The 20,084-nt window shown below is 35.2% G+C and overlaps 2 protein-coding genes across 4 annotated transcripts; one reads left to right on the plus strand and one right to left on the minus strand.

Moving 5' to 3' along the window:
* The first annotated feature begins 1,946 nt into the window (after positions 1–1,946).
* Positions 1,947–17,382, plus strand: LOC128555772 (uncharacterized). Of its 3 annotated transcripts, none has more exons than XR_008370349.1 (3): positions 1,947–1,989; positions 13,473–13,598; positions 16,463–17,382. XR_008370349.1 is itself a non-coding variant. In XM_053539247.1 (2 exons), exons 1-2 carry the CDS (start codon positions 13,476–13,478, stop codon positions 16,664–16,666), a joined length of 327 nt encoding a protein of 108 aa, XP_053395222.1. In that variant the 5' UTR covers positions 13,473–13,475; the 3' UTR covers positions 16,667–17,382. The 3 variants fall into 3 exon arrangements, 1 of the variants encoding a protein (XP_053395222.1); XR_008370348.1 differs by lacking the exon at positions 1,947–1,989 and adding an exon at positions 2,275–2,553; XM_053539247.1 differs by lacking the exon at positions 1,947–1,989.
* LOC128555771 (uncharacterized) lies at positions 4,898–5,895 on the minus strand. Its single transcript, XM_053539246.1, has one exon. The coding sequence runs from the start codon at positions 5,706–5,708 to the stop codon at positions 4,899–4,901; it is 810 nt and encodes a 269-aa protein (XP_053395221.1). The 5' UTR covers positions 5,709–5,895; the 3' UTR covers position 4,898.
* Positions 17,383–20,084: the final 2,702 nt, after the last annotated feature.

Genomic DNA, 20,084 nt, shown 5'->3' on the forward strand with positions numbered 1-20,084 from the left:
CATGTATATTCTACGACCAAGGAAATACCTTCTGGACAGGAATGTTGTATCACTATAATTGGAACACGTGCGCTAAATTTCCCCGTCTGTAGCAGCAGTTTTAATAGGTAAAAGATCAAACAAGGGAAGGAAGTACTACATTGATCAGACTTGATAAAGATTACTACATTTAGCAATACAAAGTATCCTATTGGCTAGGAGCATGGCAAACAAATTGGAGATAAGACAAAGAAAAACAAGGAACTAAAAACGAGGTAGGGGTACTGAATGTTTTGTCTTACTCAACGTTGGAAAATTTAGCATTCGTTTATGTAAACTAGTAAACTCTTGGTTTTGCATGTTTCGTTGTTTGCTTATTTCCTAAAATATCTCTGTTAAATAAAAAGTTCAGTTAAAGAAACTAAAGTAAGATAAATTTAGTCAATGTTGAGATACATCTTTCACTCATGCTTTTATCATGATATTTACTTTTTACATATATAATAGTTTTTATTGTGTGATCTCTATATACCCGCGACCTTGTTTATGTAGGAAACCGATAAGGTATTACCTAGCCAAAAAAGACAAGTAACCTATCTTAGCAGAACATGATCTGAAGACATAATAGGCACAAACATAAACAATTTCTTTGTTATATCTATCTAAACATAAAATTAACAAGTTTTGTGTGTAATATGTATAAATAGTGTGTGTTAGACGCCTATTACATATACGTATATAAGCACAGTAAAAATGTGTACTGCACCAAAAACAAAACAGCATAAAACAAAACAAAACAACAACAACAACAACAAAAACAAAAACAACACACAAACAATAAATGACTGTTGTACATGGCATTTAACTGTGAATGTGGCTCTACAAAAACACAACTACTTCTTAATATATTTAGTTCAGCTAAATTCATTTTATATCGAAAAATAAACTTTTACAGTGAAAGATGCGAAACGGATATCAAATTTAATATGATACTCTTTCTAATTGAATAGTCGTGGCTATTCAAAGTAAACTATATGATTGATGGCGGAGCTAATTTAACGTCAATGCTGCGCGTAATTTGCATAATTTATGAGAATGATGAATGATGCGACAAAATAGGTAAAAGTACAGTGAACGTCTTACGTGATGTTGGACCAGCACACAATTTTTACGTGATGTTGGACAGGCAAAATTATTTTGTTTGTTTCAGTGTGGTGTCAAAACATTGGCCCATAGCAAGAGATTGAAAGGTATTTTGATCTTACATAAAAACAATTTTCTTTTTATGTATTTCATGGCTTTAAAATGGTTTAAAGGGACTGACACTGACCTCCAGATCGAACGACAACAAAGTAAAAAGAAAAATTAAGATATCAGAAAATTATTTCTACAGCTTTTTTAAAAGCTTCTGGCCTGGGAAGCCGTTGATAATATTCTTGCTTTGTCAGAAGAAATCATACCTAATATCTATGCATTAAAGATCCCACTTAATTTGCGCATCGAGACTCTGATATTGTCAACCTGCAGTTAGAAATTTTCAGACTGGATTCCCAGGCTAAAACGCTTCGAAACTTACTTACTTACTGACAGATTATATGTTATAGAAACACATGAAAATTAGTTGCTTTAACTAATATGCCATTTAAAATTGAAAAGCTTTGTTCACGTAGTATCGAAGGTAAATTGCCTTAATTAAGAAGCTTGATGTAAACGGTCGTTAAGTGCAAATTCCTCTGTAACTTTGGAAAAATCTAGTTTATTCATAGTAAGACTAAAAAAAAAACGCATGTACGCGCAGACGCACAAACGCTCTCTCTCACTCTCACACACATACATGAGCGCGCATGCACGCACGCACGTGTGCACACTCACAAACATGCACTTGTACAACTTCTTTAGTTTGTGAGTTTCCAAACATGTTATTTGTATATATTTATTTTACAAAGATGGTGTATGCACTTTATCAAGTGCACTGAATAGCTTGCATGTCATTTAGATTTTTCTTAAGAGGTAAAGGCAATGATGATAAATAATTTCTTTGTTATAATGACACTGTTGAGTACGGCATTCCTTTTTTGTTAAGAAAACTCGTATTAAAACACCCAAGGCAGATTTAGAGATGTGAACGAGATACCACATAGCATGTACAGCGAATATAGTTATCATTTATACGTTTCTAAATTCACGTAAAATACTGCTAAACTAGTTTTATATTGTAAGCTATTATTGGTAACGTTCAAACTGTTTTTCCAGCCAGTACTTTGTGGGATTTTTCGAGCGTCTTTCCATGTTTCCTGTTAGTTTTTCAAGCAAACGTGTGATGTGACCAGACACTGACTTACCAAATCGATATAATTATTGACGTAAATTAATCTTACGTTTATTTAAATGATAGGGAAGTCGTTAACTGCATGATTCATGCAAAGATACGACAACACTAGAATTTTTTCTTGAACTTCACGCACCGTTTCACCGCGCTCAGGTGACATATATACCGTAAAACGAGCTCTTAAGGTATTAAGCTACTGAGCCTGGATTGAGGAACTTGAAATTTAATTTGGATAAACCAGAGAGGTATGACATTTTCTAAATACATGATTATGATAAGTAAGCTGCGAATCCATCAGATTTATTTTCAGAAATACTTTTCGTTTCCAATACAATTTACCATAGCATATATTGAATTAAGTCAAAAAACAACAAAGATTTTAAAAAAAATATCTGAAGAAAAAAAACTTTAGCAGTTGGGGAAAAGAAATAATGTGGCCATTTGGAGAAAATCGTTTACAGAAATTCTAGTAAATTATTCGTTTCATAATTACATGGATAGAAAAGCACTAGTTGCAATGTTTCAGACCTGTAAAAACACTGAGGCAGAATTTTTTGGAAAAAAGTGCTGTCATGGGCTTAGGTACACAGTAATCATTAAATTTAAACATTTTATACTTCATTCTGGCATATATGTTAAGTTGGATTTCAAGGCTTCTACCTGAGACGAAATTCTACACGTCATTTTCAGTTTATAAATGTACAAATTCTGAGCAAATCAGGTTGACAAGCTTGCGTGAGTAATTGGAGTACTGGAAGGGGTGGAGGTTCAGGGGAACTCCACGGGAAATTGTGAAATTCTGAAAGGCAAAATGGTGCATTTAAAGCCATTTCTGACAAAAATGTCTGAGTAAATCGGGATGAAATGTACAAACAACTTGCCTGCATAATTGGAGAGCAAGTCGAGGTGGGGGCTTGGAGCCGTCCTCCCCGAGAATTGTGAAATTATTCAATGCAAAACGGTTTTTTAGCCACTTTAGAGAAACATCTTAGCAGTCAAGTTACAATGTACACACTCTTCTCTCTTGTATAATTAGAACACCAGTAGACATGTTGGTTTAGGGTGTTCCTTACGGAAGCCTATTGGGGCCGTTTTGACTTAGAACTTAGACTTTTTAACTTAGATCTTAGAAATTAGAATTTAGATCTTAAAACTTAGATCTTAGATCTTAGAACTTAGGCATTAGATGTCCCCATACACCCGGGAAAACGCCATATTGGATCCAGAAAGCCGGATGAATGGAGGTAAGACAATTTTAGTATTTCCATGAATACGAATTTGCTGAGATGAAGTTTGTTTATTGAGAAAGATCGAAACAGTTGAATTATCCAGCAGTTCTGTCCAATAATCAACTAATGAAAAGTCCTGTCTTCTGTGTGGTATTCTTTAAGGCAGTGACCTTGGGAAGGAAGACTGTTTCTGCTCAATATCTTACAAACCAATGACTTTAGGACCTTCAACGTTTATGGCTGGTCATGTTCTCTGTGTGACCCCTATGGTATCTAAACTCACTATGTAAAAGGTAAAGGTAACAGTCACATCAGATAGAAAATTCGTTTGTGTTTGATATCTACCAATGCAATGTTGTAGAACCATCAAACGTAGCGAAAAGATTGGTCATGGTCAGTACATAAACGCTATTGTTGTTTAGGCCACTAAATCAAAGGTTAAGGTCACATACGTCTCAAAAACGAAAGCCGTTCCTGCTTTGGTAGATGACCCTAGTATGTTAAAGATCAAAGTCACAGTGACCTTGGAAAATTTCGTCTGACAGCACATCGAGAAGTTTTTTAATGAGAAGGACGTTTTACAGTGAAACAATTTTCGAAATGGCAAAAAATGTTTTTCCCTCATGGCAAAAGCTGTTTTGGTTTGTTGTCAGAGATGGATGCTTGTTTGAATACATTTAAGGGTGACAAGATTGAAGTATTTCATAACATTGATTGAAATAAGTGAACTCTCCATGAACACTTGAGATCAAATGGAATTTATTCTTCTCAGTTTTATGTTTACCTTAGAACAAGGTCATTGATAAATAATTGCCGCCACCGATAAAAAACGTTGAGGCCTCTGAAGATGAATCAGCGATGAAAAGCACAAGAACACAAGGTATTGAAACTAGACATGAAATTAAAATGGATGGTGCTGATGGAAATCAAAGTGAAGATAAAAATTAATTTTCATATTTTAAGAAGTCAAGTTTACTTGTAAATGGAATGAGACCAGGAGAAATATCAATCAAGTACACAAAAGAAAAACAGTCATTGTATGACAACTCCATATCATATTTGAGTTGCTATTCCGTGAAAGGATGTTATGAAACGACTTCAAGGAATACAGCTTTCGAAGAATACAGTCCCTTCCTGGATGGATTTCGGATGGCAAATATGTCAGTTGGTGGAATAAAGATACACAATGTATTAGCAACAAATGCCGGTGATAACACACAAAATGCAGAACCTAAGTTAGATGAAGTAGTCATGTATACTCCTCATAATATACATAGTTTTGAAGCAGCTTGAGCTAAAGATACCGGTACATATTTTGTTCTTGGTGTGGTTACAAGGATTATCCCGGAAAATCCAGTGATTTAGTGGTACAGAGATGGACAGGTTATAAATGTTGGACGAGATTTGCATACTAGTCTGCCCCAGACACAGATATACACTAGTCTGCCCCAGACACAGACAAATAGTAGATTGCCCCAGACACAGGCATATATCAATCTGCCACAGACACAGACATATACTAGTATGCCAGTATGCCCCAGAAACAGACAAAAAGTAGTCTTCCCCAGATACAGAATATACCAATCTGCCCCTGACACAGACATATACCAGTATGCCCCAGACACCGACAGATAGTAGTCTGCCCCAGACACATACATACGCCAGTCTGCCCCAGAGACAGACATATAACAGTATGCAACAGACATAGACATATAGTAGTCTACCCCAGATACAGACATATACCAGTATGCCCCAGATACAGACAGATAGTAGTCTGCCCCAGACACAGACATATACCAGTCTGTCCCAAACAGACATATACCAGTACTCCCCAGACACAGACAGGTAGTAGACTGCCCAAGACACAGGCATACACCAGTCTGCCCCAGAGACAGATATATATACCAGTATACCCAAGACACAGACATATACCAGTCTGCTCCAGACACAGGCAGATAGTAGTCTGTTCCAGACACAGACATATACCAGTCTGCCCCAGACACAGACAGATAGTAGTCCGCTACAGACACAGACATACACCAGTCTGCCTCAGATACAGACATATACCAGTCTGCCCCAGACACAAACATATACCAGTATGCCCATGACACAGACTGATAGTAGTCTGCCCCAGACACAGACATAAACCAGTCTTCCCCAGACACAGACATGTAACAGTCTGCCCCAGACACAGACAGATACTAGTATGCAAAAGACTCAGACAGATATTAGTCTGCCACAGAAGCAGATAATACATGTGTGCCCAAGAATCAGTCAGATACCAGTCTATCCCAGCCCAAGACAGTCACTAGGGAGGTGAAGACCTTATCTTCTGATGAGATATCAATTGCACATATAGATTTGCATGTATTGTCTTTGGAAATAAGATTGGAGAGGGATCATTTAGAGATGTGTATAAAGGCAAATGGATTAACACTGATATCGCTATCAAAAAATTGAAAGTTAAAAGAATGAGGTATTGTAAGAAGCTTTGCGTGAAATTGCTGCACACAGCAGAATAAGACATCCCAACATTGCGCTCATAATGGGTCTTACAGTGGCCAAAGACCATCTGTATCTGAAAGCAGAATATGTTAAAGGTTTGAATCTTGATGATGTAATATTTAGTGAGGAAAGTCAGAAACTAGATATGGGCAAAAAGTATTCAATTTCATTGCAAATTGCGTAAGCTGTGGTACATCGGCATAACCAGAAACTGGTTATAATTCATCTTGACATCAAGCCAGAAAATTATTTTTTCAGAGAATGCTGGTTTTGTGAAACTGTGCGATATAGCTCTTTCAAAATTAAATACATTAAACAATACACTGACAACATTCGAAAATCAAAACGAACTTCAGCCCGGAACACCTGCCTACCAAGTACCTGAAAATTTTTTTGAACCACTCACCTGCTTGTAACAGCACTGATGTTTGGAGCTTGTCATGCATCATATCTGAGGTATTTTCAGAAGAGCAAGTATGGCCTCTAGAGGGAGATTCTCTGAAGGAAATCACTGAACTAATGGAAAAGAAGGAAACACTACACAGTCTCAGAAAAATGTTGGAAGATCAGGCTATTCCAAGAGTGGTAAACGTGGTCAGTCGTGGCCTGAATTACAACAGAGAAGAGCGGCAGGCCGCTATTGAATTTATTGTAGAGTTTAAATCTAGATATATCTCAGTTGTATAGGCTCACATGAGCTTAGTCTCATGTTAGATTTAACAATGTCTCATAGTTGATTGAAATTGTGTGTGATTTTAGCTCACCTCAGCCAAAAGCTCAAGGTGAGCTTTTGTGACCACACCATGACCGTCGTCTATCCAAATCTTCTTCTTCAAAACAACTGGGCAAATTTACTCCAAACTTCACAGGAATGATCCTTGGGTGGCCCCCTTTTAAAATTGCCCAAAGAATTGAAATCCATGCAGAACTGTGATTGCCATGGCAACTGAAAGGAAAATCTTTAAATATCTTCTTCTCGGAAACTATCAGCTTGATTTGAAATATTTTGTAGAAATGATCTTTGAATGACTCTACAAAAATTGCCCAAGCCGTTCTATTTCGATGAAAACATGACCGCTGGGGGCTGAACTTAGTTTCCATATATGTCTCAATAGTAAACTTAAAAAATTTTCTTCAAAATCACTTGGTAGATTTACACCAAACTCTGGATTTTCATAAAATTTGGTGAGAATGTTTGTCTTTATGAAGTCTAGGTCAAGTTGAAATATGGGTCATCTGGGGTCAGAAACAAGGACAGTCGGTAAAAGAAAAATAAAAACCTTGTGTATGCAATAGGGCTGCATTTTACACTAGATCTTCATGAAATTCAATCAGAATGTTTGGCTTGATGAATCTATGTCTGAAGTTTGAAATCGAGTCAGCACGGGTCAAAAAGTAGGTCACCTGGTCAAACCAAAGTAAAACCTTGTGTATGCAATAGGGATTGCAATTTACACTAGATCTTCATGAAATTTTGTCAGAATGTTTGTCTTGATGAAATCTAGGTCAAGATCGATTATAAGTCACATACTAGGTCATCCAGTTAATTTAAAAGAAAAACATTTTGTATGGAATTAGTCCTTTCCAGGCTTTTCTTAGCACAAATTCTCCTCCAGTCACATTTTCCAGGTGTTCTCAGGTGTCAGGTGAGCGGCCTAGGACCATTTCGTCCTCTTATCTTAATTTCTCAGTGCAATTTTGACAATGTTCCTTTGTTGTTTAAACATTGTAAGCATTTTCCTTTCTTATTTTTTAAAGTTTATAGAATTAAGAAAAGTGGAAACTTTACAGGTCGCTCAACACGACAAAAACGAAAATGTTGCAGGCTCGGTTTAATTGAGCCTGTTCATGGACGGTAGTGGAAATGCATGCTACCGTCCACGCCCTCTAGCCCCGGGTTGAGCAGAACTCACATTTACACATGCTAAAAGTACAAAAAGCAATTTAGAGACATCCGCAGATGTTTCAAACGGCGGTGAACATGGAACATGGGTTTGCCCCAAACGAGAAAACAATAGGCAGAACTAAACAAACTGGAATTCATTAAGGGGATTTGAGGTTATGGAGCCTTCGTATCACAGGAACTGTCAAAAGACAAAATTAAAAAGCAGGCACCATATCCAAGGGGTGATTATACAATAATCAAGGCTATGAAAGCGGGAGTATTGAGTCTTATTGAAGTTTTATAAGTTTATCTGGTTTTATTAGCTCATTTCAGCTACATTAACATTTGCTTCTTTGTTGTCCAGAATTGTTAGCACTGTTCACAATATCTCAAGCTGTAAAATGTGTCTATGTTGTTGTTTAAGCTCACCTGAGCTCAGTTTTTTTTTGTTAGATTTAATGAAGTTTTCTCTGGCAAGAGAAAGTATACTCATACGTGTGTACACTTTCACAGTCATTTGAATAGTTCTAAAGTTTGTCTCGTACAAAATGTGTACAAAAATAGTTGGCCTTATTTCTGATAACTTTATTTTTGACATTAAAATTTGTTTAGAAATGATTCGATTTCTGTGTTTAATAAAGTTAAAAGTTGTTATTGATATATTTTGATTCCTTTGTTGTAATATCTCCACTAGTATGTTTTGTTACTGATAATCTAGGTTAAGGACGTATGCTAGAATTTGGTGCGAAAATTTTCCCAATAACAGAATTTCTTCAAACTTTGGATATTGAAGGACAATCATCTAAGAAACAAAAAAATGCAATAAAAATCATAGGTCACCGGTATCGGAAAAGAGTTATCTGCCCTTGAAAACGGCATTTCCCCAAAAAATGACGTTTTCAAGGGCAGATAACTCTTTTTCGAATCCGATGACCTATGATTTTTATTGCATTTTTTGTTTGTTTGTTAGATGATTGTCCTTCAATATCCAAAGTTTAAAGAAATTCTGTTATTGGGAAACTTTTCGCCCGTCTCATATACAGGGAATTCCAGCGTACGCCTTTAATGATGACTGAGTCAGTCTTTTTAAGTAAAACAAATTGCATGCAAAAGTTATTTCCCCTTCACTGCCAAAATCTCTACCAACATCAACAACAACAACAACAATATAACGGTGATTACTACCAAGAAAGGAAATATTACTTTATTAGTCCGATTTCTCTATTTCTGAAGCGTCAGTCTCAAATATTCATACGGCATTATCTTCACTTAACACATTGAAAGGTACAGCAACGGGAAATTTCTTTTTAAAGCTGTCAGCCAAACATACATGTACTCACGTAGTAACAGAATTATACTGCGTGTCCAAGTTTGATAATTTTGGCACATCTTTAATGGAAATCAAGGCAGCATGTTAGACCAACACAAATCATTATGTTCAGAAGTGTACATACGCTTGCACAATTGATTATGACTACTGACTGATACATTATTTTAAGACTCAAGATAGGAAAACTAAGCTTAGGGCATTGACTTTTTCCTGCAGAACAATTTTCCAAATATTCCAAGGTAATGTATTATAGACAATTTTCAATGTTGTCCATTTCGTCTATAAGGTTTAACATAGTTGTAAACGAGTTGCAAGGGCTTCTTCCGCATTTATAGTCACAGAGCAGTTTGAGAACTAGTTAACACTAAAGTTTAAAATATTAAATCTGGCAATTTCATATATTTTATGTATTATTATTTGTGATGCTTAAGTAACGGTATTATTAGTGGAAAGAGGATGGGAGACGTAAGAATTGATAAGATTTATGATTGTGTTATAAATTGCACATCTTTATAAAATTTCCAAGCTCTAAAATGATGTTCTATGTTGTAACTTCTAAGTTCCAAGTTGTTAGTTCTAACTTGTAAATTGTAAGTTCTAACTTGTAAGTTCCAAGTTGTAAGTTCTAAGTTGTAAGTTCTAAGATTTAAGATTTAAGTAGTTTCTCAAAATTTTGAAGGTCATCTTGGATTTTGAGCAATCAGCCCAGTCATTACAATATCCATTTCCTGAAACTACATACAATGTACATTTTATACATATGAAAATATTTCTCGTGTTCAAAAGTGCAGTTATATCGGTCAGGGCTCTGGGACTTCTTGCAAAGATACTCTAGATTATGAACAGGACAAAACTAAGTTTATTTATCCCTTGTAAAAGTCGAAGAGTGATTAGAAATGGTCCCCGTCTGCGCGTCCGAAACGTTTTTGTCCGGAGCATAACTCCAAACGTACTTGACGGATTTCTTTTAAACTTTATACACACACAGAGTAGCTGTGTGCAAGAACAATAACTCTAACATGTTGATTTTCTAAATATTCCCATTTTGTCCGGAGCATTACTTCAAAAGTACGGGGTGGACTTCATTCAAACTTCATACACTGACAGAGTACATTGGGGGAAGTGAAGTTTGCCAGAACAATAACTCCACATTATCGATTTTTTAAATTATTTCCCTTTATTATATTTACTTTAACATTTTGTCCGGAGTATAACTCCAAAAGTTCTAAACGGATTTCCTTCAAACTTCATACACTGAATATATTATGAGTAAGTTTATCCTTAAATTCACGTTTCCCGACGAGGGATTGACCATGTCTAATATGACTCTTGTTTTAATCTTGATCTTAAACACAATTGTATCATCTATTAACATATGTAAGTACCAGTATGCAAAAAATTCATTAAATGTCAGGAAACAAATACATGTACATAATTATTTCAGCGTTACATTAGCAAATTGATCGAGGGTAAATAATATGATAATATGAACCGAAATAGTACGCCAGATGCGAATAAATTACTCAAGACATAAGAAAAGTATAGTTTAATTTATCTTATTTGTTTCCTGTTTTAAGGGTGCTGCTGATGTACGCCTTATACGTCAGAATAATTTGATTTCAGTCAAGACACAAGTTTGTAAACACTTTAAAACGGTCCACAAAATATGAACTTGCCGCCAGTTTAACTAACAATAAAAAAATCAACGACTGGCTTACTTGACCGTTCATCTATGATATCAGCTCAATTCATACGAAATACAAACTGTCAATTACATGTTTGTGAATATCTATATATCAAGTGTAGCGCTTGTGTGTACAAAGCTGAAGCTTCTTCTGCATCCGTAGGTCTTACATGATCCAGAACAACAGCTGAACCAGTTCTTTTGTTTCGTCTGAATTGTTTCGTCTGAATATAGCTGCTTTTGTTCTCCATACAACTCCATGCATATCTCGATATCTTCCTGGTCAACGTTATGACCAAAGCCGTGTCCACCATATATTTCAGGTACAAAAATCATAACATCTGGCATTCCACACGGATTATCAGAATGCTTTTGAGCTCGAATTTCAGGGACATTCCATTGTTGTGCAGTCATATCGAGTACTGCTTGGATTAAATCCATGAAGTTGTATTTCAAACATTCATGTGCACCCTGTTTGTTATATCAAGAACATTCGCATCCACCATGCCCTTAAAATACGAAATCCACTAGTGAACACCTTGTCTATGCAATATTTCCCACCAAGATTCTATTCGCTGGTTAGATACATTCTTCCCATACATGAAGCTTTTCAAACCAGAAACACTGTCTGTACCTTCGTATCTGAAAAAATAAAATGGTTGCAGCAATGCCAATTTTGCATTTACAGTTCCTCTGTCACAACGAAGTAGCCTTGGCACAATACCTTATTCCTTTACTGTTTCTAAAAAGTATGAAGCTATTACAGATGGTGAATTATTACTGGCATCGGTGATACCCGAAGTCACAATACTATTTACTGTTGTTATAAAGACGAACAACACTCCAAAAATTATTGTGTAGTAAGACGTCATGGCTTTTGTCTGAGAAAAAAACAGATAACAAATGACATTTTAGTAAATACTGTAAAAGTATAAAAAAATATTATTTGTAGGCTAAATACTGAAAAAAAAAAACAACATAAAGTTGATATTTTGTAATTAGTGTTTACTACTACTGCAACTACTACTATTTTATGATAAGAAATTGAAGAAGCACGCCTGATAAACGTGCCGAGATGCAAAATGCACTACGTTACCAGATATCTTTAAAAAGTTTGCTCTAAAGGGTATAACTAAGTGTTTATATCCCGTAGTATTGAAATTGCAATACAGTAAGTTCTTGATGATCGAACATCCCTGTTTATATTTATGATATTCCTCTTTGTGCCAAACACGAGTAAATGTACCTACAGTATGGAAGTCCTGGAGGGACAATTGATTTCCGTACTTCCCACTTCGGACTTCTAACTTTTGCACTTCTCACTTCCAACTTCTTGACTTCCTACTTCCTACTTCTGACTTCCACTCTTCTGACTTCTAACTTCCGCACTTCTGACTTCCAACTTCTTGACTTTCGACTTCTGATTTCCAACTTCCACACTTCTTCTTACTTCCGACCTCTTGACTTCTTACTTCCTTCTTCTAACTTTCGCACTTTTGACTTCTAACTTCCGCACTTCTGACTTCCAAGTTGGAAGTCAGAAATGCGGAAGTTAGAAGTCAGAAGTGCGGAAGTTAGAAGTAGGAAGTCAAGAAGTTGGAAGTGAGAAGTGCAAAAGTTAGAAGTCAGAAGTTGGAAGTACGGAAATCAATTGTCCCTCCAGGGCTTCCATACTACAGTGCCTGACTTGCATGGTCTGCCATACTTAATGTCCAAAAAGGGGACCAAACATCGGGTAAAAACTGTCGAAAAACTATGAAACTGCAACTGCGCACAGCTGAACTAAACCACATTAAACCTGCGAAAACTGGAAATTTTCTGAGTGCTGGAATTTTTATGTGGAAGACAACGCTGGGTTATCCGAGTTTAACTGTATAGGCATACACATATTTTAAGTGTAGTACTATCCGCTTGTATTTGACTGAAAACTTGTTGAAAACGGTCGTTAAACTAAGGAAAACAAAATTAAAAACATCAAAAAATAGAATTTGAATATTTATTTACCTTGTTCTTTCTCTTCCGGCCCTCACTGTATTTTTCTGTAAATTCGCGCTTTTTATATTTCTAACATCTAAGCTCTAAGGTCTAAGGTTTAAGTTCTAAGTCATAACTTCTAACTTCTAATTGTTTTCATCCAAGTTCTAACTCAAAACGGCCCTATTAGGCTTCCGTAGTTCCTCGATAAATTTTGAAATTATGCAAGGAAAAATGGCGCATTTTTAGCCACAATTTCTGGAAAAAGGAGGTCCGTACTCCTAGACAATCTATAACACGGTTGTTTAGGGTAACGGATCCGTACCTCTAGAATCTGATTCTAGGGATACGTATCCGTACCCTTAAACACTTTCTTTCATAAAAGAACCAGATGACGTGTTGTATTTCTGTACTTTCATTTTTTGATTTTGTTTCTATGTAATGTAATTGTACTGTCATGTGTATAATGAATAATATAATGTTTGTCTGTCTGTATGTCTGACAATAATCTACAATTTTAAACATTTATTCTTAACATTCTTAATCCATTTGAATAGAAAATGGACAAAAGAGAGCTTAGAGAGAGAATGGGTTTGAATCATCATTTTCATCCTGAAAAGAATCCGTGTAGTAGTAAATTGCAGCACTGGTGGAACACTCCGAAGGCATCACAACCACTGCAGGTAAATCTTTTACCACGTCAAAAACACATGAAGTTTTACTCTTGAGAAATGGTTTGTAAAATCTTAAGTTACAATTAAACACATTCCTTTAGCTTCACGGGCCTTCATGCTCATGCAGTCATAAGAACGTTTTGACGTAAATGGAAAGCGCTCACGTATGGAAAAAGATTCGTTGGCAGTCTCAAACCACGGTTACCATGGTTACGCAAGACGTTATTGTTATCTATGAAAGCCAAGATTTTGCATTAACTTAAGGCCCTTAAAAATGTCTTTAAATTTGGAATAAAAACGACCTTGTGGTAAAACTTTAACATTTGTGCCGCACCATGAGAAAACCAACATAGTGCATTTGCGACCAGCATGGATCCAGACCAGTCTGCGCATCCGCGCAGTCTGGTCAGGATCCATGCTATTTGCTAACGGTTTCTCTAACTGCAATAGGGTTTGAAAGCGAACAGTACGGATCCTGACCAGACTACGCGGATGCGCAGGCTGGTTTAGATTCATGCTGGTCGCAAATGCACTATGTTGGTTTCCTCATGGTGCGGCTCATTTAATGTTAAACAAGTCCAGGGATTTATATTAATGTTGAAGTGGATCTACCGAAACATCTTCCATTTAAATTTAATTTTTGTCAGAAATATGCTTCATACAGGCTCATCAGAGAAATAATAATGATAGATAATAAAATTGCAAAATTTACAAATGCCGCTTTTTTTATTTCATACTAGTATCAACCTCTCCAAGAGTAACTAACAGCTTCTCCAAGTGAATCGAAGAGGATAACAAACGACTTTAAACGTACATTAATTTTAGTCAATTCGTCACTATGTCACAGAAACCTGAGGTCTCGAACTTTTAACCTCTTATCTAGTAGTCCCTTGTATCCCCGTTGAGCTCATTGTTCTAGACCATTTACATAAAGTTGCACTTTTTGTTGAAAATATAAACATTTGGTAGTGTATGTATTCTAAAACAAACTTCTATAAATTATATGGGAAAAAATCCAAGACTTTTTCAACATCCGAATACCTTTAGAAAGGCACTTACCTAAATTTAATGCCTTTGAACTAAATGTAAATACAAAGAAAAATAAAGTGGTTGTGGCGAGTCAGGCAGGATTGAATATAATAATATACACTCGTTATCACCGCATAAAATATGAAGTTGTGTATAAATGTCGGACTTTTTTCACAAGTATTTTTTCATCCATTCAGTATTAAGTGCATTTACTTGTAAGCTATTGCATTATGTTCTGCTGATTTATATATTTCAAACCAATGTACCAACACTTAAAATAAACATTTTTTGTTTAACTCTGGTCGAGCTGAGTAACTCCCATGAATAATGAGGTATATCCAGCTTTTCAAAAATTGTTTTCCTAGGGTAATACTATTTTCAGCGGATCATTTAATAATTTGGGCCCATTAAGAAGTGACTGTGACACAATTTTATAACGTAGAATTTGCACAAAATGCGGTATTTTGACCAAATTCACATATTCATGAAGCTTGTTATCAAAATGAATCTTAATTGAAAATATTTTCTCATTAGGCAAAATATTGAAACATTTGGTATTTTATAATCACGGTAACTGATACACACCGATCGAGTCCATGCTGAAGTATCATGTTTCCAAAGGAATTGACCAATGTATTAAAATCATATCTCATAAGTAAACCATGAAAAGAAAAAAACAAGAAGAAAAAAAAACTGAAGAAAAACAGTAGGCAGGAGTTACGTGCATAATTACACGACACCTACCGCTGGGTGGAGGTTTCAGGGTTATTTCTCATAAGAGTTAAAATATAAGGTGCCATATGTTTTACATCATTATATCACGGTTCAAAAGAAGGTTGGAAGGTTGAAAAAAAAGGTTTACTTTTTGTCGCCCTCTTTGTGACAGTTGATATGTTAGCAGTCATTTAAAGCTGTAATTTTGACAGCAAGAAAGCATAAACTTGACAAAAACAAATGAAGTCGATAACCTCCGGAGAATTTTTTATAATTGTACAATGTGTTACCTTATATAACATTGTTACCGAAGGCATAAGAACGTTTTCATCTTATAGGCCACCTCGTGAGTTTTTTTTTTCTTTTGCCAGTAGTAATTTTTCACAAGCTTTCAAAGCATATCATTTGTCAAGACATTCAAAAAATTAATGAAATAACCATGTAGGTTAACTGCAGGCTTGGCATTATAATAATAATTGTCTAAAGAAAATGTGACAATCAAAGTCAGAATTTGTCTTGTTGCATATCTTATATAATCAAGTGATCTTTTAAGAATTACAGAACAAAGCAACTTGAGTAGATATCATACACAATTCATTAAAGATATGTCCCTTCTGAAAACGCTTGAAAAAAAATGTCAATAGTAGATGAACAATGAAGTTAGCAAACCATATGATAAACTGAGATAAGATGAGTATAATGTTTGAAATTCTTGATGGTGCACTGCTTTTAAACTTTTAAAGATATCAAATGCACATCCTTCATTAAAATATTTTAACTTTATATATGTGCTTGAAATGTAGAAAATCCTCATCAAATGTATTTACATTCCTAATTAAATGTCATGCAGTAACATTTGATTATTAAAATTACTTCCAGTTCTTTTAGTTGTAGTAGGCCTACACATTTGTACTGTGTTTATCTATTATATGTACTGATTGTGCACTATTTAAACCGAATACACAAAACTGTTAATACACATGTCTTTTGTTTGCATATTCTATAGATGTTTTAATTGTTCATATTTTCAAAGATGAAATATGAGTGTAGTATACCCTTAAGTCATTGAATCCTCAATAGTTTCTCTTGCGCTACAGACAAGCCTGGTAACAATGGTTTGTATCTTTCAGATTGTCCGGCATAGATCTTCGACGTTGGAAGATTCGTCATCGTCTCCCATTGGATCGCCGGCATCGTCCTCGCCGCACACGCCGTCGTCACCTGTCGGATCGCCTGCAGCTTTAACCAAGCATCTGCATTTACATTTTAACTTCGAGAAACAACGCGCCAGATCTTACTCAGCAGACGACCACAAGGATAGTGTGCTGACATAGAAAAAAAGATTGAATTATTTTGTGCCAACAAAGACTTGAATATGTATGTCGATGAAAGGTCAATATATTCGACATTCATTCTTCTATGACATTATCTTTTTGTACCGGCCTTCTCCGGGTACATATTTACCTCAGCTCATAGCGTATCATTTAAAACACATTGTCAGTTTTGCTAGTTCCTATATGTTATATGTGTCATTGTATATTTTTTTTTGTACACTGTCCGCTGTTGTATTTGTGCCTATGTATGTTATTATGGGTTTTTAGCCTATTTGATTTGAAATAAAAATGTCTGTCTGTCAGACATAATTATGTGTTCGTATCCGTACCAAATGAAAACTAGTATGTTTCTTTACAATGTGTTGGATATTATGTTATATGTAATAACATTTATAAATTACTTTCGTTGTTTTTCTCATATTTCCCCCCGCAGATTTGTACCTGAAATAAATACATTTGCTCGCTTGAACCATTAGAAATCTTACCATAGCACAGAAGTAAATTCCAGTGTGTTTACCCTAACTGGATTTTTCTCTCAAGTCACTGATTTATAAAATCCATGTAGAATTGATAAGTATTATTGGTCTCTATATATGTGTTTAAAGTCATTATAACACGGCTGCTGCATTTGTGTTATGAATATAAAATATATTAAAATCTTATTAAATCCTGTTTTCAATGATTGTTTACTCTAGTATTTGTCAAAAGTTTGTATATTGAACAACATAATAGAATTTTTTACTGAATACATTGTTTTTATTACCTCCCTTTACGGTTCAAACAGCAGTATTGAAAGTAGTGCTTTCTAACCATAACTATGTAATTATGCATAAAATCTATTTGGACAGCTGCTTCATCTGTGTTTAACATACAATTCAAAGCCTTATCGGACTTTAACAACTGCTTTGCCTGTAACACGTCATTTTCAAGTGCATTGACGATTTGTACGCTACCTCAAATTTGCGACAAAGACATGATAGACAAGGAAACTTGATACTCATTTAAACAAGATCGTAGAGAAGTTTGAAACTTTTTTTTGAGCTCCTTATACAAAAATATTCCCAAGTCTTAGTTTGATGCTTAGAGTGGTTATTGCATATTTTCTTCAATTTTACATCAATTACTGAAGTTATGATCCAGCTTGTTGCTAGTTTTGCGTTCATGATATACATATGCATTGTACTGCAATTATTAAGTTTCAGCCTGCTAAATTTCTAAAATAGACTGGTCCATCATTCGAGTTAAGCAATACCATTTATTATTCTTCAAAGGGGTGTTCATTGAAAATTACTGACCGAATAGCGAACAATGCAGACCATGAAGTACGGGCTGATCTTGGTCTGCACTGGCCGCAAAGGCAAAACCACTTGCCGCCAGCAGGCTAAAGGTTAAGAATGCATGTAATAACATTTAAAAAGGAGATGATTTCTATACGAATAAGTACATTCTGAGTAAAAACTGACATTTTTTTAGAAATGCGACTGTTTTGACATTATCTTTATTTGTTGTGTGATGACTCACAGAGTTAAACAAAATCGAAGTTTTCATAAATTTTCTAACACATAGATCTATATTATAAAAGTAGTTAAAACTTTAATGTTTATTAAATTACCGATTGCAACATTGTAAAATTTAATCGAGCATGAATGCATACATCTTGCTAAAGGGAGTAAAGCAAATAAATGAACATAAAGATCAAAATTTGTAACAAACCAGAAAAACGGCACAGGAAATTTCATCGTTAATATTTGCTAACACAAACATGCCTCCTGATTTAAACCAATTTATTTAATGAACATACCTCCAGATACAAGTCAATTTGTTTAATGAACATGCCTCCTAATTTCTTTCAAAATTGCTTGAAGAATATGCCTCCAGATTCAAGTTAATTTGTTTAAAGAACATGCCCCAGATTCAAGTCAATTTGTTTAATGAACATGTCCCCAGATTCAAATCAATTTGTTTAATGAACATGCCTTCAGATTCAAGTCAATTTGTTTAATGAACATGCCCCCAGATTCAAATCAATTTGTTTAATGAAAATGCCTCCAGATTCAAGTTAATTTGTTTAATGAACATGCCTCCTGATTTCTGTCAAATTTGCATGATGAACATGCCCCCAGATTCAAGTCAATTTGTTTAATGAACATGCTGCCTGATTTCTGTCAAATTTGCTTGATGAACATGCCTCCTGATTTCTGTCAAATTTGTTTAATGAACATGCCTCCAGTTATGTGGAATTGACTTAATTTAACCCTCTCGTATATATGTCAAGCTCATGGCAACGTCGTATTGTTTTCCAACGCAATTTAGGGTGACCCCGTCAATGTTTAAGATGCTCCTTTCGGATTTAAAGTTTTAAACTGGCATGTACTGTAAAATATAGCCCTTTCAAATGAAGGAATTAGACCTGAATAAATTATGTTGGTTCGTCAATTGTATATCAATTTCTTCGAATTAAAATGGGTGCTCTGAACACATGCATTTTCCACAGCATGATCATTTCCCGAAGCCCATGAAAGAAAACTGTGGCTTTCATTATTGTCTTTCGTCTCACACCAAAAATCAAGCGGGCCACCTGCTAATAGCTTTTTTTGAAATGTTAAGGCTTTATGTCATATATTTATTTATTTATATGTTGACATAAGTGTGGAGGCATGTTCATTACACAAATTGACATAAATCTTTGACATATATCCAGGCTGTAGAAAAACAAATATGTTCACGTCCAAGTTTTTGCCAATGTTCGCACCTTTCAACCCTATTTTCGCAACCTCTCATTAAGCCAAGTATCACAGTTTTCTTTCCTGTGCTGCTGAACTCTTTTTGTTCACGTGTTCCATTCCGTGCGATTGAACATGTTTTGTTTAATATAGATGGCAGAGGACAATAAATGGAAATTATCTGCTTTGAAAGCCTTGTTTCTTCTGGAAACTTTTATCATAAATCATTCATTTTTATGTGTCGTTGTATTTTATCACCGGGTTCATATTTATTACGAAAGGAGAAGCCATGCACTCTTTTGGAAAGGTTGGGAGTTTTAGGTAGATTTCAGCGAAAACTCCTATCGTAACCGTCTTGTTGCGACGAGCATATACATACTACTTAAACGGACATGACCAAGACGCGACTATTGTCAAAGTTATCCTTGAAGTTAATATGTCCAAGGTTCTTAAATTTCATTGATACAAATACAATAAGGTCAACATTTGATTCGCAGTCACTGGCCGTGTTATCAAGCACAATACAGACTTAAATGGACGTTAATTTTTAGTAAAGGTCAAAAGAAAAGTACGTTTGCTTTTTTTTTATTAAATTATCTTAGACACATACCCCGTCTTTTACAGCTCCACTTTACAGACATAATAGCGTCGCACAAGTGAGTTTTCATATATATTTGGCATCAACCTCGTTTGTC

The sequence above is a fragment of the Mercenaria mercenaria genome, chromosome 3 (assembly GCF_021730395.1).
Source record: "Mercenaria mercenaria strain notata chromosome 3, MADL_Memer_1, whole genome shotgun sequence".
NCBI lineage: Eukaryota > Metazoa > Mollusca > Bivalvia > Venerida > Veneridae > Mercenaria > Mercenaria mercenaria.